Genomic DNA, 12886 nt, shown 5'->3' with positions numbered 1-12886 from the left:
TATTTCAATATCAGTCAGGATTTTTATTGCTTTATTGGTGAAACTATTAAATTCATTGTTTTATTACATTTTTGATCAAGTTAAGTGCAAATGTGTTTACATTTTTGGGCATTGAGGAAATTATTATATTATACCAGTTCACTTGCACTGCATTTTGCTACTCTTGGTTCGAAGACAGCGTTAGACAATTGCTTTAAAAATTATTGGAGTCTAATAGCATATGTAGCCACTTCTTGCTCAAATGATGAATTTAATGCTAGTTTAATATTTTCATTTTTCTTTGAATGACATTTACGAGCAATAAAATGACCGTGAGTTAGAAAATGGTTGAGCAAGGTCAACCTAGAGTGTGCAGCGTACATTTTAAGGAAATTCAGTAAAAATACACTAATAAGAAGGCAAATTTGGACAAAAGACGATTGCAAAAAGAGAAACTGGTGATAACGTTTGTATCCATTTGAATATATGGTTATAATATTGATAAATACGAGGGCTAAGTAGGTACGCAGATATTTATATTGCAAATGATGTCACATTTTTTGCAACACCCACTAATAGGTGCTCTGCTGAGATGAGAAAATGGTCTCCAGTAAATAGGCCCATGCATGGAAGTAACAGTCGTCTGGCCTAAGGGGGGCTCGCAAAGTTCCGCACTGCAGCTTTAAAAAAACAAAAACAAATTACAAATGGACGCATGTGTCTTGGAGGGCTGATATAAATAGATGTGAAGAATGCTGAAGCTGTTCTTTTGTCTTTTGGCTTCTTGCTGTAGTCAGTTAAAAGACAAAACATCTCCTCCGAGGGCAAATCAATGCACCCCGCCGCCCGTTTGCTTTTCTAAACACTCACCCCGTCTTGGCAAAGTTGGTCCAGTAGGTCATCACCACGGCGCTAAGCATCACGTCGTTCTTGGAGAAGTTACAGTTGAACAAATCGGTGGGGCCCACCATGGGCACGCCGAACACGTACGGCACCTACGCACACACACAGAAAGATGTCGGGGGGGGGGTTGAGTGCGACAGGTTACATGGGTTCTCTTGACAGGAAACCTAAGCTTAAATGACTCATGGCAAAATGTGATGTCACAGTGTCAGCGGAGGCAGACGCGTCTTCATGCTTGAGGGAGCTGAAAGTCATTTCTCTAAACTCATCTTCAGCTTGACAGGTCGCCCCCAATCATTTTGGGACTGAGCTCCAGTGCGACCGTTTCCGACTATTCGCAGTGCCACACAGAAGCACACATACTGTGAGCTGCCATATGGAGAGTATTTGAGCGCTTAACAGGGTTATAATAGTTTTGCATTTTCATTATAAGTAGTTTTTATTTCAGATGGCTGGATGTATAGTTTTAATTGTTTTTTAGAGCAGGTTTGTTAGTTTTAATTAGTACTTCTTTTTTGCAAAAATTGCTGTTGTTATCATTCATATTATTATACATTTTGATATATATCCCCATCGGACCCATTGATGATTGCAGTGGACATGACATATTTGTGTGTCTAAACCCATAAAAACGCATCATTTGGATGATGTCAACACTTCTGGTTCATGATTGAATGTTAGCTAGCCAATCACAATCGCAAGTTGATTTGCAAGATGTTCATGTTAAAAATGTTATCCTGGCGTCCACTATAGCAAGTAAAAACATTGAGATACCCCCCACCCCCCCAAAAAAAAAAAAAAAAATATATATATATATGTACCCCGCCTACTGCCCGAAGCCAGCTGGGATAGGCTCCAGCACCCCCCGCGACTCTTGTGAGGACAAGCGGTTAAGAAAATGGATGGATGTGTATATATATATATATATATATATATATATATCCATGTTGTTCTTATGTGGGAAAAGAGTCAAAATCAGTAAAAAGAAGGGGAAAAAAATTGCCCAGCAGAGAAAATGTGGGTCTGAAAGGGTTCATTTGTTGTATTCTTTTTTTTTTCTTGATTTATGTCACATGTAAAAATAAATAAATAATTTGTTGGATTCTTAAGACAATTCCAGGTAAATATGTCAGAAAAGAGAATATTAAAATGCATGTGAAGTGAATAGTCTTTATGCAGGTTATGTATATAATAAGCAGCACTTCTAAAGTCCCCCAATAGTTCCCTGAATCTTTAAATCTCTTTAACCGTTAATCTTTTTACACATCCTCAGTCTGCCGTCGACAATAAAAAAATCCAATCTCCACGTTGTGGGTTGAGCGTGGATGACAGTGCGCTACTGCTCACAAGAGATTTGCGGTTTGCCAGTTTTATTATCACTGTAATATATAAAATTTTCCACAAGCGTGATTATTGCCGGAGGCAACCAAGAGCGCAGCACCTCTCCTCTGTTGCTAGATTTATGTTGATCAACCACAAGAAGCAGTCAGGCACATCAGACGCGTTAGCTGCAGCTATGCTAACATTAGCATGTCCGCCCCGTGAAGCGCGGCCCATTTAATGGAGTCGTAAAAGAACGGCGAAACAAAGAGCTACATTTTTATGAAGCTGACGAGGAGAAAGCTGTGTGCTCAGGGTCGGCCTTATCGGCGCACTTTCGGGGTTGCGGCGTGCAGGTGGGCGGGAGTAGATGCTGCCGCAGTCCATCTCCATTAGCTGCTAACATTCTGCCTTTTAACTACTAACACCCAGCAGGAAAGATGGTTACAACAGATAGTCTGTTAAGATACAGTGTCATCAACAATAATGTATTATTGAAATTGTAGAGGGTAGCTAAGCTTTGTCCACATTTTTTTTTTTTCAATTTGTTTGACTTACAAAGCAAAAAAATGTGCTCTGGGTTCTTGCTGGTTTCAAGCTTGTGCCATCATTAGGCCGTCTCTCATGTTAATTATTACAGCAGTACCAAAGATCTCTGAAGTTTCATGCAGTGTTCCACAAAATATCAGATATTTTGTTCACAAAAAAAGCTACTCAGTTCTAAGCGCTTAAAAGCAAAACAACAGATCAATTAGCCGCATGACTTAAGTGCATCATCTTCCGCTACCATGGCACTGAAAATGGACAAAAGTAGTTGCGCAATAGTACTTATCCCAACTGACTTTGAGTGAGAGGCAGGAAATACCCATAATAGGTTAGCAGCCAATCACCAGTCACGTACAGACAAACAGTCTTTCGCACTCACAATAAAACCTATAGAATTGGAATTAGAAAAAAAATTGTGGAGATATTGGGACATTATTTTTCACCACATCTGTCATTTTTTTCTCATTTTTAGCTCTACGGAGCCCCAAGTATGACGTTGAAACTAAATGCTCATTTGGGTTAAATCCCATCAACAGCCTGGATGCCTGGTTAAGCAAATAGAGCATACTTTTGCTAGAAGCTGCAATACTCAATATTCAGTCATATTGCCGCCATTGAAGCAACCTGGTAAATTTAAATGACTCTCAGTCATAATGATAATGTGTAAAAGCAGTTCCATTTAAACAGACCGCTTAAATGGACTATCTTACCTCGTCGCCATGTGCGGAATCAGCCCAAGGGGGCGTGGCTTCGCTCTGGCAGTGGTGGTAAAAGGAGTAGAAGTAGGTGGGTGAGCCGTACTGAGCGTGGAGGTCCGCCGTGGCGATGGCCGGAGCCACCCACTGGTGGTCTGTGAACAGCGCCACCAGGGTCTTCCGTCGCGTTTCCGCATTGTCACGGTCGGCCCAGTCCGTGTACATGAACCTTTGGATTAGAAACACAAAACCAGTCAATTCAGGACATCATCAATCAAATGGACACCAATAAAGGACATGATTACATTGATTTTTGTGTCGGCCCATTGGCGGCTACAACATGTGGCGGCTTCGAATGCTACATTGAATGTTAACGAGCTGCCATGTCACATGTTGCAGGAAACGAGCGGTTGTGAGTCATTTTCCAACAGTTGCTAGACAACGTTATTGTAACCAACTGCCGTTCAAAAAAGTCCATTAGCACTCGTGCGAAATAGACATGATGTGCTACTCTATTAATTAGCTGTTTCTCTTCTAAGCCTCTATTTTAAGCTAATAAAAAGGCGGAATTTGAATTACTGACTGAACCTACACAAACAAAAGTGGGATTAATTTATGATAAGAATAATTTATTAGAATTATAATCAGGAAGATCAATAAATAAAGACACTGATGGTGTGATGCTTCAATCGCCACAATTCACCTGAAATCACTATCATGATTTTGATTTTGGCAACTTTGTTTGCATTAGATTTAGTTTGGTTTCATGTCATTTCTTCAGCTCTTGTCTTGCTCGTTAGGTTTTTCTTGTCAGCCCGGTTCCTTGTGTCTACCAATCAGCTTCCTCCAGCCTCTGGTGCCTTATCCAGGTTGTTGTCTTGTTAGTTTTGCTTGTTTTTAGTTCCTTGGTGAGTTTGTTACTTTGATTCTAGGGCTTTTTTGGACTTATTTTTGCTGATTCCACATTTCCTTGTTTGCCATTTTGTTTTATTTTCAAGAGTCCTGCACTCCCTGCACTTGGGTCCTGCACACTCCACCACGCAAACCACAAACCTTGACAGCCAGCTGGATTGACTCCAGCTCTCCGTGAACCAAAAACACGATGACCCATATTGAAAAACTGCGTCACGGACCGTGTTGGCCAAGTTTATGATTATTTATTACTAGTCATTTAAAAGTTGTTTAGCAAAATCCTATATTTGCAGTAATTGCATTGTAGTGTACCACTTCAGAAACTGTTCACAAATCTATTTGGGGATGTCACAAAAACTGCCGTAAGGGAAATCAGGAGTTGTTGTTTTTTATGCATTTGATAACCATGGCCCCTTTCATACTGACTTTGCTGTAAATTGAGGCGTTCGGATTGTGTTCCCATGCCAAATTTAAATTGTGAAAGGGTTGCACTACCGATTGAAAACATAATATAAACATATTCACCTTATACTCTCTCTGAGCGTGTCGCGGCCTTCCGGGTAACCATACAGACTATCCACAAAGTCCGACACTGCAAAGTCAAAGTCCTCGGCCGTGACGCCGTCCTCCGAGTCCACGATGCCTTCCACGAACTTCACCCCCTCGCCCTGATTCACCCCCAGCATCACATCGTAGTTGAGGAACTCCCCCTGCTCCATCAGGATCTGCGGGTCGTCCGGTATCACGTCGCCGTCGATCACGGGGGCGAAGGCCGTGTGGTATTTAGCCGGCGTGACGTGCTGCTCCACCAGCTCTCTGTAGCTGCGGCCCTGGAGGCAGGCCACCAGTTGGGTGCTGTCGTCGATGCCGCAGCCCACCCGCTCCCCCAGCTGTCGCGCGTACTTGCTGGGCTGGTAGTTGACGGCCCAACTGGCTAAAGCGCTGCCGCTCTGGATGATGGCCCTGTGGAACAAATCTGAGGCAGACAAGAGCACAAATTAGAATTGAGCTCGTCGGACAACATGCACGTGTGTTTATTATTGTAGCTAGTATGTCTGCATCACAGCTCTAACGTTCAGAGTTTGAATAATGGCTCAGTCTTTCCTGTGTCAAATCTGAATGTTGAAACCCTAAACCTAATTTGAAAATATAATCCAGGAGTGAAACCCGAACACTGATTTTAGTGCTTGAAATCCTCATTTCAATTTATAACTGTGGCTGCAAGCCCCAATTTAAAACCCCAATCGTAGTTTTTAATCCTAACCCAGCCTCGACACCCTAATTTGAAAGGCTAACTCCAGTTTAAAATAATAATAATAATTTGAAACCCTAACCATACTCTATAACTCTAGCCCTGATTTGAAACCCAAATTTAAAACCTTAATCATCATTTGAAACCCATAGCCTATTATAAACCCTAATTTGAAACCTTAACCCAGGATTTAAACAAATTTGAAATCCTAAATCTGAGCCCTATTATGAAACCGGAACATAAAACCCCAACCTAGTCCTCATTTGAAATCCAAATACTAGTTCCAAGCCCGAACCCAGACTTGAAACCCTAACAGCAAAGTGGCCTCTGGATCAAATGTCATATCGCTGGCATCAGGCCAAAACCTTGTACCTCCAAAATAGCCACTTTCCAGGAGGCCCCAAAGCAGCATGTTAACATTACGTCATCAAAGAGAGAGCCATTTTCTACACTTTGGATGGGTCAATAATTTGTCAAAAAAAATAAAAATAAAAATAACAAAAAAAAACACTTAATTAATATAAAATATATAAATAATTAATAATAATAAAAATAACACCAAATTGTGATTCATAGATTCCGTGCCGACACGTGATATTTTCCGTTGTTGTCAACAGTGGCTCTTGCAGTTCTACTGACAAATGTGTGTTGACTTCTTGCCCTTTTAGAATGAAGGATACCGTTTTACAGGAAGGATAAGTATAAATAGTAGATATAAACATTTTGAAACCTCCTGTAGTAAGTAAATACAAAACACTCACAGACAATACAGCTTTACATTAGAAAAGCAGGTTAATAATTGAACAGAAGGAATAATGCAGCTCTTCTGATTATGAGTCACTAGAAAGGTTTGTGATGCAAACAATGTTTTCCTTCTTCCATAAAGCTTTCTCAGCACCCGCCTGTTAGTATATCCAGTACCTTATACACATACCGTATACTAGGCCCTCCCCTCTGTTTGTCCTTTAGTTGGGTCAGCATCAGAACTTGTCTGCATACCAACGGTAGCGATAGACAGCCCATATTAAAGGCCCCAAAGAGAGTAGCAAGCCAAGCTAGCCAGCTACTGTTGTCTTGTTAGCATTAGCCATTACCTGTTGCATCACAACACGTTATTATATTGTATCGCATTATGTTAATTAGTGAAAGTTACCATGTAATCATGGTAAAGTCAGTGAATAATCTAAGACTAGTTATGTGTTGTTGTTTTTTACAATAAGCACATAAAACAGGAAATGCTATATTAGTTGCGTTAAAGTTGCTAACAGCATTCTTGATTAATGTCACATGTACGTGTCGTTATATGTTTGTGTTTAGGTACCAATCTTAATTTTTTTTTATTACTTATTTTTAACTTTGACTTTAGTTTTTGGAAAAATTCTCATATTGACACTACTATGCCATGAAGGAGTCTAGATGACACGAAAATGGCTTGTTCCAAGTTTCAAGAGGAGACAGTGGAAATCAGCGCTAGCACACACACTGTGTGAAACCGCTGAATAATAAGACAAAAAATGCATTTCATTTATTTTAAATTGCCTTTTTTCTTGTGGTTCTTCGTGTTTATATTTAAAAATAAAAGTCTTGTTAACCCCCTCCTGACAGCAATATCACAACACCTGACTGACATCAATAAATGGCAATTTTATTCACTGAAAAAAAGGTCTTGAATTTGAACAGCCCTGGTAAACAATATCGTCTTACATGGGGAAGACGCAACAATAAAAAATAGTGACTTAGTGACAGCTTTTGTTTGTTCCTCACCCTCGGAGTAGTGAGACAAAGTGAGGAGACTAACGCAGGAAGCTCCGGCTCCGGACCCGAACACGGTCACCCTGTTTGGATCTCCTCCGAAAGCTGCGATGTTCTCCTTGACCCAGCGCAGAGCTTGGATCTGGTCCAGCAGGCCATAGTTCCCTTTGGCGGCCTGGTCCCCCGTACTCAGAAATCCTGCAGAGGTACACAGTGTGTAAACACACAACGTGTATAATCATATTCAATTTTGTAAGGCTACAAATTAGTCGCGCTAAAGGTGTGTAGATGCTTGGAATGAATCTCTGGTTTGAAACCCAAACTGGACCCAAAAACCCAAATTAAAACCCTTACTCTCTCTTTTTAAAAAAAAATACACACATACACACAATTTAGACCCTAAATTGAAAGTTCAAGCCTGGCTTGAAACCCTGATCTTTGCTTGAAACCCTAATCCTGTCTTGAAACCGCAATTTGAAACCTTGAAACCCTTTTTATGAATCCTTATTTGAAACTAACTCTGGATTGAAAATGTTGAAACACTGGTTTGAAACCCTAACTGCTGTTGACACCGCACGCTTGCGTGAAGCGCTAATTTAAATTTCTAACTTGAAACCCAAACCGTGGCTTGAAATCCAAATTAAAAAAACAAATCTGAGGTTGAAACACTAACCTTGATTTGAAACCCTAACCCTTCCTAACCCCCGTCTTGTAGCCCCAATTTGAAACCCTTTACCTGGTTTGACTAGCTAATTTAAAACTCTAACTTGGGACTCAAACCATTGGCTCACCCTTAACTTAGAACCCTAACTCTGTCTTGAAACCAAATTAACAAACCTCAAATTTGAAAGCCAAACACTGTCTTGAGACTCTAATTACGAACCCTAACTTGAAACCCTCGCCCTGCCATGAAAGCCTAATTTAAAGCCTTAACTTGGAACTCAAGCCATGACTTGAAACCCAAGTCTGAAATTGAAACCCTAATTTGAAAGCCTGCCCTTTACTTGAAACCCTAACTAAAATCTAATTTACAACCATAACCTTTGCTTTCAACCCAACACAAGGCCTTAAAAAAACACACTTGACTATATATCTCATCAGTGCAGAAGCTCATTGAGTGTAAAGCGAGAGGAACGAAAGCAAAAATGTAAAACGCCTTCATTTTATAACCCACCAGTAATCCTCTCAAACAAGAAGCATATTAATGGCCAATTAAAGCCCGTTTCCAATTTTAGGTCGCTTTGAATATTCTGAATGTGTTCACGGTAAGATCTAGGTCAGCATTGGAATTTAGTACGACATGCTGAATACGATTATGAAAAAGAACAAGAAAGTGCGTGCTTCGCATACGCCGGCTCACCTCACACATCCAACAAGTACGATGACGAAAGTGTGAAGGCGCCGCCACCCGTGATGATGGATGATGATGATGATGAACGCGATCTTAATGGAGTTGATGTAAACACACAAGGCGGAGATGATTAAAACACAAATACATGATTATTCTGGTAGCCCTGAATAGTCATTAAAATTCAAGCCATTCAACACACTTAATGAACAGGTTTTAGGGTTTTTTTTTCATTCATGAAGAAGCAGCAGATTTGTGTCATTTGTTAAAACACCTCATGAGCCTGCGCAGAATAGCTTTAATTCTTTCGACAAGCGAATCGCCTTTTGAGGGACTCGTCAATTTTTGCAAACGCTTATAAACATTAATGTACATAAACCCCCGGTGGCGCCATCGGTCTGCTCTGTCTTGCTCGCCTAAAACCAGGAAATGGGTGTGTACAGTAGACAACGGAAAGCAGCTTTTAATATTATAATTTAATTTTGTATTTGAATTGTGCAAAGTGTCATGCGTATGCATTGGCCTAGTATATCTTAGCAAAGATATGCGCTTCACCCACTGGAAGAAATTATCTTAATGATTTGCATGTGGGAACTGCACTCAAAGCTAGAATATAAAATATGCTTTTAATTATTTAAGCAAACTGAGCACATAAATGCTACTCGCATATATTTTTTAAATTAAATTTTTAATACCACTTCATGAGAAAATGATTACAAATCACTAATGGCAAAACATGCTGTGTCAGCACACGTTAACCTTGCGAACGTACAGTAGAAGTAGTGGGTGGAAATTGTGTCATAATTATTCATGTAACGGTGTGATGTATCACCACTTTTGAATAAGAATGTGCTCAAGCAAAAGCATACAATGTAAATACCTGCTAATACCCATTTTTTTTGTATAATTCCTTTGTTTTTGACAAGAATGTCACTCTACTGCACTTTTAAGGTAAAAATATGGGGGGGGGGCTGACTCCCCACTGGAGATCAAACTTTTAACTATTAAACAGGAAGTCAACCAGTTTTTGTTGTTGTTGTTTTTAAACAATAATATGTGTCCACACCCACTAGTCTAAATATGGCATTAAATATGAATTCAACAGCAAAAAACGCCTATACTTCCCCCATCTAAGGGGGCGGCCATTTTGCCACTTGCTGTTGAGTGAAAATGAAAATCACAGTTGCCCTTGTAACAACCAATCATGGCTGAGCTGTTTTCTGAGTTTGGTCATGTGATGTTCACAAGCTGAGCCGTGAATGGTCGCTAACTGAGCTCTGAGTAAGTGGGATGTCATCCGCAGTCGACAGGAAGTGGCAAAATGGCCACCCCGTGAGATGGATAAAAACGGATGGGTTGTGCTGCTTAATTCAAATTCCACAAATGCCAATATTAATCAGAGAATCAGAAAACAATAGAAACTTCCTTTAGAAATAGAAGGGAAAAAAACGATATGTTCCTGAAAAATAACTATTGTTTTAATTGTTAAAACAATCACATTGTTGATTTTGTTGTTTGACATCCAACTTCTATACTAATATTGTGCTGTGCATTAGTAATGTATAACATTAAATGTTTCTACATTACATACATTACATTTACATTACATTAGAGTCATGGTTGAGTAATACAATTTTGTTTTAAAACACACTTCCTCAATTGTGTATATGTGCCGACCTATCTGCTTGTCGGCAAATCTTTTCAGTCCAAATCACACACAAAAAAAAAAAAAAAAGCTCAGCTGTTAATTCTCATTCAGCAAGTGTGCAATGTTATTAGCAGACCAAAAATAGCATCATGGGTAATTACACCGCTGTTGCTCCTCTCTAAAGGGCAGAGTGGTAAATAAGAAAAGAAAAAAATGGTAAAGTTCAACCTGCATTGTTTGCATACAAACAAATGTGTTAGCTGGATACAGCACACTCATTTACAACAGTAAAAATAAACAAACAGATGGTGTGGTTGGGTGCTCAGAAAATCTACTGTATTTCCTCAAATGGCCTCCACGGTATAAAAAGTGTCGGACCCAAACTAATCGATAAATGAAATAAATGCTACGCTTCGCAGGGCGCATATAGACAAACAAGCATTCACACTCACATTCACAGCTGAGGCGGAATAACAAGGAAGCACCCGGACAAGCATGAGGAGAAATGCAAAAATCCACACAAATGAGATTTCAACCCAAAACTTTTCAAATGTGAGGCCGACATCCCAACTACTAGGACAACATGCTTTCCGCTGTCATCATTTACATGCAATAAACCCTCCTCTTTACTAGTTTTGTGCTCAAGCCAAATCCATGTCTAATATAAAAATATTGCTTTGGTGCCATTTGCTGGCAACTTGATGATAAGCAACTATGTTGAACTGAAGAGAGTTGCTTCATTTAGTCAAGACATAGCTCCGTCTAATAGAAGAAGCTGGAGCCTATCCACCAGCCAGTCACGCGTCATCATTTTATTTTCATATTTTAAAAAATACATTCATACAAATAATGCCCTATCCTAACATATCATTGGCACAACACCGCTCGCCTCTATATCAGGAATTTTGGTACAAATTATCATATGTAATGCTGAAATTAGGGATGGGCCTGACCAATACAGGCCTTATTTTCTGGTATCGGGTACTCATGGAGGCTGCCGATACCAATCACCGATAAGGCTAAATTTTTTTTTAAAAAGAGTAAGTCCTCCTCGGCTGTAGTTGGCGCTATAAAAATAAATCATCACCTGCATCACAAAGAAAGGTCTTTGATTACAATATTTTTGTTTTTCAGAACTATCGATAATAGTAAATTTCACACATCATTTCGGAGTAGGTATCATTTTACCGAGCACGCCCAAGCGGTAGTTGAGCGTGATGACGATGACGTTGCCGTAGCTGGCCAGCACGCTGCCGTCCATCATGTTGCCGGTGCCTTCCGTGTACGAGCCGCCGTGGACGTAGACCATCACGGGCCTCTGCCCGCCCTCCTCGTGGATGTCTGCCAGAAGAAGAAGAAAGAGGATGAAGTGCATGTGCGCGTAATAGCGAGTGACAGCCAAGATTGGCCTCCCGTCCGTTTGTATGTGTCTAATCAATTCGCAGGCAGGTTGAGCCTCCCCTGCATCCTTATGCTTTGGCCCCCCAACTCGGTACTTTAATCTACCTGCAAGTGGATATAAATTGAGGCATGTGAGAGTGTTCATGCTGGTTATGGAGAAAAACAAGTGTGTGTGTGTGCCGGCCGGGCATGTATCAACCACTATGCATGCATGAGTGCGTCTTTGTCCTTCTCACTTGCCTCCACAAGTAGAAGCGCAAACCCCACAGCAACTGGCGCAGGTGTCTGCATTTTAAGCTGCAGCTCGTGCATGCAGAGGGAAGAATTACAGTCAAAGCACTAAAGTCGGACACAATCTGATCCAGCAGGCTCATTCCCAAAATTTGGATAAAAGAATGACCTCCACAAGAAATAAAAATGATCTATTTCAAGGTCAAACTGTGGTCATCACGAAAACCTTCATTTACTGTACAATGTCAATAAAAATGTAACATACTTAATGGTCATGTACGTGGAAAATGAAGTGCTTTATAAAAACTAAGCTGAATTGGAAGAACTCTGAGGTCACAAATCAACAACTTAAAACGCTTTTGTCGGCATCAGTGGTTATCTGGCGTAACTGTAATGTGCAGTTAGCTAGCTTGCTACGCCTCTTATCCCGATAATATATAGTCCGGATAGTCTGCTGGCATGGCCGCTTTAGAGCGCCTCGTTGTCACCACATGGGAAAGTCCGACAGCGACCCAGTGGAATGTGTTCCCGCCACCGGAGGCTTTAAGCTAATACATTTTCATGGCTCAAACATTATTTTATGTGTAGGCATCAGGAAAACTCTCTTCACATTGCCATGTACAGTACAGTACTTTTTTTTTTTTTGAAGTGTACCAAGACTGTATGCGTCTGATGCACTAATGGAGCAACGTCAATGTATGAAAAAGTTTTCCTTTTTACTTTAAAATAAGTTACTTTTCCCTCCAGGATCCCTTTTTTTTTTTTTTTTTTTTTTGCTTTTAGTAAAGTTTTAAATCCATCAGTGTACTCTGGTAGCAACTAGCTAGCGCTAAGCTAACCTGGGGGACTGTTTGTCTCCCCAGTCCACCCGATTCTCGCGCAATTCCAAAAATTCTGAT

General features: G+C 40.3%; 1 protein-coding gene across 1 annotated transcript in view; it reads right to left on the bottom strand.

Annotated features, from left to right (window-relative positions):
* LOC144060211 (neuroligin-4, X-linked-like) overlaps positions 1-12886 on the bottom strand; it is a 35115-nt gene that overhangs the window by 14907 nt on the left and 7322 nt on the right. Inside the window, exons 4-8 of the mRNA XM_077579517.1 lie at positions 11544-11696; positions 7372-7557; positions 4881-5331; positions 3459-3672; positions 850-974 (exon numbers count right to left, since the gene is read on the bottom strand). Coding sequence (XP_077435643.1) covers positions 850-974; positions 3459-3672; positions 4881-5331; positions 7372-7557; positions 11544-11696 — 1129 coding nt within the window. The remainder of the gene's footprint in view (positions 1-849; positions 975-3458; positions 3673-4880; positions 5332-7371; positions 7558-11543; positions 11697-12886) is intronic.

Source organism: Vanacampus margaritifer, chromosome 11 (assembly GCF_051991255.1).
Source record: "Vanacampus margaritifer isolate UIUO_Vmar chromosome 11, RoL_Vmar_1.0, whole genome shotgun sequence".
Taxonomy (NCBI): Eukaryota; Metazoa; Chordata; class Actinopteri; order Syngnathiformes; family Syngnathidae; genus Vanacampus; species Vanacampus margaritifer.
The sequence above is the reverse complement of the archived record's forward strand: the minus strand, read 5'-3'. Positions and strand labels throughout refer to the sequence as shown.